At 38.9% G+C, this 10,428-nt stretch overlaps 1 protein-coding gene across 1 annotated transcript; it reads left to right on the top strand.

Moving 5' to 3' along the window:
- Positions 1-5,128: 5,128 nt before the first annotated feature.
- LOC145005323 (uncharacterized) lies at positions 5,129-8,227 on the top strand. Its single transcript, XM_078964401.1, has 3 exons — positions 5,129-5,886; positions 6,726-7,073; positions 7,220-8,227. Exons 1-3 carry the CDS (start codon positions 5,443-5,445, stop codon positions 7,820-7,822), a joined length of 1,395 nt encoding a protein of 464 aa, XP_078820527.1. The 5' UTR covers positions 5,129-5,442; the 3' UTR covers positions 7,823-8,227.
- Positions 8,228-10,428: the final 2,201 nt, after the last annotated feature.

Below are 10,428 nucleotides of genomic sequence, written 5' to 3'. Positions count from 1 at the left end.
ATTACAGAGACTGGCACTCCATGTTGTGCTACAACCTCTCGAATATAGATATTGGGCCAGCTTCTTAGCCGAGATACTCTCCTGGATTGGTATGAAGTGGGCGCTCTTGGTCAATCAATCCACGATGACCCAAATCGAATCCATTCCCAATGCGGTCCTCGGAAGCTTTGTGATGAAATCCATAGTAATATCTTCTCATTTCTATATAGGGATATCCAATGGCTGCATATTGTCGTGAGGCCTCTGGTGCCCTATCATGACCTTCCTGCAGGTCAGACATCTCTCAACGTACTAGACTACATCCCACTTCATGCAGGGCCACCAATAGTCAGGACGAAGATCTCTATACATCTTCATCGTCCCGGGATAGATATAAAACCTGGATTTGCGGGCCTTATCCATTAAAATTTGCCATACCTCACCGTAGTACGGAACCGAGACCCTCCAATGCAGGGTCAGCAGCCCACGACTGTCATAGTCAAACAAGGCCACCTGGCCAATGATGCGTTCGCACTTCCGACGATCCTCATTCAAACCCTCGACATGCACCTCTCGGATCTGCTCCAATAACGGAGTTACTACCATCATCCTCAAGCAAATGTCTCTGATCGGGGTTGTCTTGCGACTAAGTGCATCGACCACAACGTTGGCCTTCCCCAGGTGGTAGAGGATCCTACAATCGTAATCCTTCACCACATCTAGCCACCGACGCTGCCTCATGTTCAGATTCGACTAATCCATAAGGTACCTCAAACTCTTGTGGTCCATGTAAATGGTACATCGGACCCCATAGAGGTAGTGTTGCCAAATCTTGAGGGCGAAGACAATAACCCCCAACTCCAAATCATGCGTCGGGTAGTTCGCCTCGTGAGGTTTCAGTTGCCTCGAGGCGTAGGTGATAACATGCCCTCTCTGCATCAATACCGCATCTAACCCTGAGATGGATGCATCACAGTATACCACAAAATCCTCCACGTCCTCTGGCAGGGATCGACGCCTCATATAGTCTATGCCTTAGTGTCTCAAATGCTGCCTGCTGCTCAAGCCCCCAGCGAAAAACCACGACTTTCTTTGTCAGCCGGGTCAAAGGTACGACTATCTTGGAGAAGTCCTGAATGAATCTCTGATAATGGCCTGCCAATCCTAGGAAACTTCAAATCTCAGATGGAGACTTCGAAACCTCCCATCTCATCACGACCTCTACTTCTGAGATTATCTAACCTTTTTCACATGTGACATGACATATTCACTTAATGGATAACTCACATCACTCATGAGTTTCTACAAAGCTCAAAGCAAGCAGCATTCGAGTAGAGAAGCCGACTAGCACTAAAATGCAATAAAATCAGACACATCCTTGCGCGACATCCTCGATCTCCAACTCCGAGCACCACAGGTACACCTTCGCCTTACCCTCACTCTCTCAAGAGTGGCTAATCATTCCTCACGTTGGCCCACTACACACTGCACCCACTCATGAAACTTCCACCAACCCTGTAGCACTCGCGTATGCTAGCTATATGTAACATTGGATCCTATAGACAGGTGAATACTCTATCCTACTCTAAACCCACAACCAAACAAGGAATAGGAAATAAAGATAAACCAAATATTCTCGGTCTATAGAATCTTAGTTATGTACAACTATGATTCATACACTAAAAAACTATAGTAATGATGTCAATTTCATATAAAGGAGAATCCTAGGCTATCAGACATCATATAATCAAAAAGTTCTATCATGCAATTCTTAAATATCCTTAGCCTATCATTAGCATGTTATTCTAACATATCACAATATAAAATAACAATATGGTATTTTGGGGTCTACTTACTGGCTCCGACTGATCTTATACATCGCATCCTCCTTAAGTATTTTGAAAAGTATTTGAAAATCTTTTTCCTTAGTTTGAGAATGGATTCACATGAGTGCTCCTCCAATTCACTCAAACCAAGGCTCTGATACCAACTTGTAACATCCCAAAAATTTCATATAAATTTAAACTTATCAAAACAACCCTTTTTCTATAGAGGTATTTACAAAACCGTTGTTCCCAAAACATTATTTAAAAATCAGAATCTCTTTCAACATAGTTTTCAAAATGTTCACATTATCAGAGTTTCCCAGAAATCATAAGTCCAAAACGCAAGGATATGCACGGTCACACCTTCACCTTTCCATGATCTACTAAAATACCTAAAACCATAAACCAAAATTGTAAGCACGAAGCTTAGTGAGTTCCCCAAAGTACCAACACCCAAACAGATAACATGTATAAATAAACAACATGTATACAAAGCCTTCAACATGCATGGACCGCCTCACCGGGCTTACATCCTGTCTGGACTGCTCGTATAACCTTCAACATGTCTGGATCGCCTCACCTGGCCTACATCCTGTCTGGATTGTTCTATGGGCCTTCGGCCTGACTGGTCCGCCTTGTAGGCCTTCAGTCTATCCGGACCGCCCTGGGTTTGTTGGCATTCAGCACAAAGTAGGACCACCTCAACCCAACTACACACATACACACACACATATATCGACATATACATTAACTCATAAATACATAATCAAACAACAGGCAAGTATAGATCATACATATCAATAAGCATAACATCATCCTATCTACCAGGATACATATCTAACAGATTATAACAACATAACAACATCATATCTACCAGGATACCGATCTAACATATCATAAAAACATAACAACATCCTATCTACCAGGATAACACTTCAAAAGGGTCGACATTGATGCCTTCGACCCGTAAGTACAGTGACTAAAACTCATCTCGAATTCAAAATCTGCCCGAAAGAAATCCCTAGTTATTGCCCTGTTGACTTCCCGAGTTATCAATACCAATCAATGCACCCAATTAGCAATTGAGTTCCATGCCATAATCCATACTTGGGGTAAAATGACCATTTTACCCCTGACCCAACATACACCAAAATTGAGGCCCCAAACCAAAAGATCCATAAAGGCCCACTAATGGCCTAATTTTCCAAATTAGGCCCAACCCCATATGGGTCTTATCCTAAGCCATATTTTCCTTAAATTCAAATCAGGTCACCACAAACACCCATTGGGATAAACTTGGTTAAAGACATAAGTCAAAAGTCAAAGTCAATGGTCCAAGTTGACCCAACTCGCCGAGTTGTCCTTCAACTTGTCGAGTTTCTCCATCAATCTGCACAGATCGGGAAAAACCAAGCCAACTCGCCGAGTTCCTTTATCAATATGGAAATTTCTGGGAAAACCGAGCCAACTCGTCGAGTTTATCCAACAAACTCGTCGAGTTCACCAGAAACCTACCACTTAACACATTATGCACTTAATCCATTAAGTCATGACTCCAAAACATAGATCTGAATTCCTTGAGCTGGAAAATCACGTAAAGTTGCCAACTTTACGTTCATGCATGTCTAAATGAAGCTCTTAAGCTTGGAATGGACTTAATAGTTGACTTAATGCATACATGACACCAGAATCCTCATAAAGTTTGCACCTTTAAGCTCAAGGGTACCAAAACCAACCCAAACTTGGAAGAACAACCCCTAAAATGACTTTACTCCAATATCATCCCCAAAAAGAGGCCAAAACACCACAAAAGCCAACATAAGGAGATCTAATCAAATATTAAGCTAGGTTAGGACTTTATACCTGAAATATGCTAGAAATGGACCAAAGAACCCAAATCTGTAAGCTCCTACTCGAACCACCACTTTACACTAAGCTTTTCTTCCTTCAATGATCTTCATACACACCAAAACACACCCACCATGAACTCACAACACTCAAGGAGGCTCTAGAGTTTCGAGATTAAGGTTAAGGGCTATGAAGGCTGGAAATGAGGCCAACACCTGGGACTTAAGGTGTTTAAATAGGGTGTAAAACCCTAAAATTAGGGTTTCCTTATGAGTGGCCAACTTGCCGAGTTGAGGCTCCTCAACTCATCTAGTTGCCTCATTAAACTCCGCGATCAAGCCAACTTCTACTCGTCGAGTTGAGGCTCATCAACTCGTCGAGTAGACCCATTAAATCCACGATTCTTCATCTTCAACTCGCCGAGTTGGCTCCTCCAACTCGCCGAGTTCAACTAGAAATTAACATAATTCCACAATTAACTTTCTAGATTTCGGGTGTTACAAAAATATTGTAAGAAATTATAAAAATTCTTAAGAAATTTATAAAAAGTTATTCATATTTAGACAATTTCCTGTTTTTGTATACATTTAACCATTTAACTTGTTAAATGTGTTCATAATGTATGAACACATTTAACAAGTTAAATGGTCAAGTTGATTCTCATAAATCTCATTGACAAGTCGATCCTCCCATAACTGGTTGCTAGTTGGTATTGGAATCCTCTTGTACATGAGAAAATTGATATTTTGGCCTGAAGAATCTGTCATGGTAAGCTACCATCTATGGAAAATCTCAACAAACTCGGTACTGGGTCAACGAGCATTTGTAGGACATGCAACGGATCCCCAAAAACGATGGACCATATTTTTGTCGAGTGCCCAACGTTGAAAGACATCTGGCAACAAGTGTGCAGTTGGTGACATTTGTTAGAATACCCTTCTATTTCGGTGCATGAGTTGCTTAATATAGATCAAAGCTAGGCGGTCACCAAAGATTGTCACTGATTCACGAAGCCATAATGTTGGTGTTCATTTGGGTGGTCTGGAGCAACAGAAACCTTAAAACCTACTCGTCAAAGTTGAAGTCGCATTTGATGTTGACTCATGAGATTCAATCCCTCTCATACTTATGGATTAGTGTATTAAATTGAAATGTCTACGATTAAGATGAATAGATTTGAGTTGTGATCGCTATTGCAAGATTTAAATTTGCCCCTTTTTTTTCTTTGTTTTTTTCTTCTCTTGTTTTTGTACCTCCTATCATGTTTTTGTGCTAATAAAGTCCTGTATACCTAAAAAAAAAAAGTCAAATATGTAAAAAAAAATTTTTTTTTTACCTATACATAAAAATGTTCTAATCAAATACGTTGGGTTGAATTCACGCGCCGCGGCGTTTCCCAACAATAGTCTTTTCACCCTTTCGTTTCCTACTATATGACGCGCCACAGGTGATCTTGACTCTCCACTGTCCACTACAGTACAGCCTACCACACTTTCCATAGGGAGTGTCGTACAGTATAACTTCCCTATCTTCCCTATAACCCCTCCTCTGTGAAAAAAGCACCATTCTTCTCGCAGTTCAACAGTGGAATTAGCAATACAAACAAACCAAAATCCCAACAAATTTTACAGTTATTTCACCCAATTCGTCTCTCCTGCAAATTCACACTCAAAACCCCATTAAAATGGTTCACCATTTCTCTCTCTAGATTCCATTTAATACCTCCTTCTTGCTGTACATCTTTCTAAAGTAAGAATCAGGACTGTTCGTTTTGTTGTTTTGACAAAAAATGGAAAGGAAACAAGGTTTTTTCTCTGCTTTAAGAGACGAAGTAGTCCGTGGTTTATCGCCGGCGAGGTCACGTGGCAAGAGTCCGGCGAGGAGTAGTAGCTCGCCAATGACGGGGTTTCTTCGACTGAAACCTAAACAGTTGCAGAAACCGGAGCCGGTGGTTATAAGATCCGGGAGTTTGAGTGGTGAAACGCTGGCGCCGTTGATTGAAGGCCCCGATCCGGCCGCCTCTGACCTCGGGGAGACCAAGCGTCCCGGGTCGGGTATCGGGCAATGGATGAAGGGGCATTTATCTAGGGCTCCTTCCATGACGTCTTCTATGGCCTACAAACAGAGGTCTGATCTGAGACTTTTGCTCGGAGTTATGGGTGCGCCGCTTGCTCCGGTGAACGTTAGTTCCAGTGAGCCTCTGCCTCACCTTAGCATTAAGGATACTCCTATTGTAAGTGTTCCTTTTCAATATCTTTTTCACGTGACTTTAGGGTCACTTTTCTACTAGGGCTAACATCATTTTCCGCCATTGTCGTTGTCAAGCTGTTGTAATGAACAGTTCTACACCTGAAGTTCCAAATTACACCCAAAAACGAGGTTTATTATAAACAGTGTAACGTAACCCTGCAGAAAGTTTGTTTACGAATCTGTAAAGGGTTTTCCGGTGGGTGTTTGGTAGGGCCACACCACTGCTCCGCCCTCCACGGTTGCGTGATTTAAATACTTCCCGGAATAAGCCAACTTAAATAAATCGAAATTAAAACCTCTAAAACCTTCAATCATTGCTCGATTGTTTCAACATCCTTTCGATTTAGAACTTCATTTTTCCAAGATCTGTATCTTTATACTCCTTTATCGTACAAACCCAAAATTCAGCGCAATGATTTCCAAAACCCAAAATAGATCTTCACATGAAACTCGATGTCATTCTTGATTCAGCAAAAAGGGTAAATACCGATCCACTGTTCATCCTCTCAATTCTTAACCTAAATTAATCATTTCAAAGCAAAAAAACCCAACGTCACTCATTACAAATTCAAATTCAAAATCGCAAAAGATCCCAATATTCAAAATCAAGAGTTGACTATTTTGTGTACCCAAGAAATATTATTTTATTCCCAAGTCATCAAGTTTCGTAAAAATCCCGTTTAATCCATTCAAGATTGTTCCCTCCCGAGAATTACGGAAGAAACATCATCATTCATTCCTCTCGACTTCATCAAACATTATGAAATCAGTCAAATCTTTTAATCTAAATTAGCAATGACATTAATTTTCTTGTTATTATAGGAAAGTTCATCTGCTCAATACATACTGCAACAATACACAGCAGCATCCGGAGGCCAAAAGCTTCAAAACTCCATTAAAAACGCTTATGCAATGGGGAAAGTGAAGATGGTGGCATCTGAATTTGAAACTGCATCAAGGGTGATGAAGAACAAACATTCTGCAAAATCTGCAGAATCTGGTGGATTTGTATTATGGCAGATGAATCCTGATATGTGGTATGTTGAGCTTGCTGTTGGTGGCAGCAAAGTTCATGCTGGCTGCAACGGGAAGCTTGTCTGGCGGCATACACCATGGCTCGGTGCTCACACCGCCAAAGGCCCCGTTAGACCCCTCCGCCGTGCTCTTCAGGTAATCTTTTTATTAAAATTTCCGATAAATTAAAACCGCTATATTTGATTTTGTTTTTTCAGTCAAATCATAAAAGTTTGTTTTTTCCAAATTAACCATTTTTACATGTTTAAAAAAAACATTTTTGGGATTTTTAATAAACGCAGGGTCTTGATCCAAGAACAACTGCAAATATGTTTGTGGATGCAAAATGCATCGGTGAGAAAAAAATCAACGGTGAAGATTGCTTCATCCTGAAATTATCCGCGGATCCAAAAACACTAAAAGCAAGAAGCGAAGGTCCAGCCGAGATCATACGCCATGTCCTTTTTGGGTATTTCAGTCAAAAAACGGGTTTAATCATTCACATGGAAGATTCCCATTTGACCCGAATCCAAACCAATGGTGGTGATGCTGTTTATTGGGAAACCACCATTAACTCATTCATGGAAGATTATCGATCCGTTGATGGAATCATGATTGCACATTCGGGTCGCTCCATTGTTACCCTTTTCAGATTCGGTGAAATGGCAATGAGTCACACCAAGACAAGAATGGAGGAAGTTTGGAGTATTGAAGAGGTCGCTTTCAATGTCCCCGGGTTGTCAAATGACTGTTTTATCCCTCCTGCTGATTTGAGAACTTGTTCCGTTAGCGAGACTTCCGAGCTTCCTCGACCGGGAAAAGCTTCTCATTGTGCGAAGGTGGTGGCTTTGGAGAAGCCGTGCGAGGGTAGTTTGGGAAATGTGGTTTGGAAGATGGAAATTTGACGGAAGGGTAGTTTTGGAATTATGGAAAAAAATTGTTTATATAGGGTCTGATTTGATTTGATTTGATATTCGACTAACAAGGTAGGAATTTAGGAGAGGTTTAAATAAAGGCTGGCTGAATCCTTTTGAAGAAGGGTATTTTCGTCTTTTTTGCTGGTTATTAGGATTTGAAGAAAGGGAGGTTTAGTTTTAGTTTACCTTCCATTAATGGAGGAATGAAGTAGTAGGGAGGGGCATTTGTGGCAATCTAGTAAAGGATATATACAAGTAGCGGAATTTCATGTGCTTGTAGTTTTTTTTTTTTTACACCTAGTGGTGGTGTTTTTAGCGTGTGTGAATGAATGATGACAAAAAAAAAAAAACATGTTGTGAAGAAGAATATTTAGTGAATCTTCTTTTATTAAATTGTGTGTTCTTTCAAATTTTTGCTGGATTTCTATTTTTTTTTTTTTTATCTTGTTTGGTGTTGATCTGTAAAAGATTCTTCACCATGTGTTTGTTTTGTTTATATTCTTTTCTAAATTTGCATGTGCATTGAGGTTGTTTGTTTTTATCCTTTAAATTTGTATATAATATGTTATGCTGGTAAAAGTTGAATAAATTATAAAGATTTAAAGGAGGGGTATTTTGGGGAGAAAGTTTTATGATGATGTGCTAAACTGTCGATTCAAAATTAATGAGGATGATGGTCCAAGATGCATTTATTTTAAATTTCAATAAATTTGGTCTTTGGTCCACTCTATGTAAATAATAGAATGCATCCCAAATGACGGGGTACAATATGTGTCATAAATCAGAATATTATTGATATATTTGATATGGTTGTTATCAATAGTTAAAAGAGAGAAGTTTAGGGTAAGGTAGGTAGAATAATTTGCAATACATCATCCAATGTATTAACAAAACAATTATACAAGAATTTATGAGAGGGTACTATTTTGGAATCTAAGTGTAGATTTAGATTGTGGCATCTATTAAATGAGTGAAAATGCTTATCAAGCATTGAATTTGAGCACAAATGGTTGGCCCTCATTTAATAATTGTTATTAAATGTCATCTAGTCTTAATGGATTTACTTTTATTTATATAGTTTATAAAGAGATAAAGGTTGTTTTAAAGTTTGCTAATTGCCATTTAAAAAAGATTTGTTAAAAAATTGTATACGAGTCTCACTTATTTTGTATAGGAAGAAATGAAAACGAATTGTCAAAATGGCAAATTTAGAGTAAGTTTAGTAAATTCAACTTACCAAAACGATTTCTTAAATGAAGGACCATTTTTGAAAACCAATTTCATGTATATTTGTTATTGTCGGTTCAATTTGTTTTTTTTTATTCTATATCTTTTTTTTTATTATATTTTAATAAGAATATTGTAAAGAAAAATCACAAATATTTTCAAACATTAAATAAATACAATGTTTGATAACAAAAAAACAAAAGAAATATCTCAGTCACACATCAAACATCATTAAAACATTAATAGTAAATCAAAAGCCAAAAACACCTCATAACATTAAATACTAGTGCATCTCCAACCTCTTATACGTATCTCCAAGCTCTCATATGTGACTCGATCTAACGCAAGTATATCTAGCTTTGCTACTTAGACCGCATCACAATAATATGTGAGGCTATAAAGCTTGACTAAGACACAAGTGTAATAGTGTATCTAACTTCATCATCTATTTATCTAAGATAAGCATCACAATAGCATTTCAGAATATAAAGCTTAACAAGACACATAATTTTTTTACTGCATCACAATAGCATTTCAGAATATAAAGCTTAACAAGACACATAATTTTTTTACTGCAGAAAGTTAATATATAAACATCATATGAAAAGAACATCAAGGGAATCATATCATATAACCATCCTAATGTAACTATATGTGTTTTCTTTACCCAAAGCGTCCGACATCCCATCTAACATCTAAACTTTTTGCTGACACATAATTAGCGAAGGCTTATATGGAAATGATGTAACACCTCAACTCCTAGGTACTAGTTTTACAACTTTATTTTTCATATTGAAAAGTCTACTCGACGAGTTGGATGCACCGACTCGTCGAGTAGGAACGTTTTGGCCACGTGTTTAAGTGACCAACTCAACGAATCGGATGACACAAATCGACGAGTTGGAGCTGAAGGATGAAATCCTAATTTTCAGGGTTTTGCACCCTATTTAAATGATCATATGCCTCCTCAGCCTCCCCTTATAGCCCCTTGTGAGTCCAGAAACCCTAATTCGTGTGTGTGCTCCATTGGTTTTATGCTTATCTGTTTATATCTGTGCTTAGGTACGTTTTTAGTGAACTCCTCGCCTGCATTGGTTTTATTTGACTCAGGGGCGAGCAACAAGTTGGAGCTGAAGGATGAAACCTTAATTTTCGGGGTTTTGCACCCTATTTAAATGATCCTATGCCTCCTCAGCCTCCCCTTATAGCCCCTTGTGAGTCCAGAAACCCTAATTCGTGTGTGTGCTCCATTGGTTTTATGCTTATATGTTTATGTTTGTGTTTAGGTACGTTTTTAGTGAACTCCTCACCTGCATTGGTTTTATTTGACTCGGGGGCGAGTCAGTCGTTTGTATCTCAAACATTTA

The sequence above is a fragment of the Lactuca saligna genome, chromosome 7 (assembly GCF_052625555.1).
Source record: "Lactuca saligna cultivar CGN05327 chromosome 7, ASM5262555v1, whole genome shotgun sequence".
Classification (NCBI taxonomy): Eukaryota; Viridiplantae; Streptophyta; class Magnoliopsida; order Asterales; family Asteraceae; genus Lactuca; species Lactuca saligna.
Note: the sequence above shows the minus strand (reverse complement) of the source record. Positions and strands in the feature narration are given on the sequence as shown.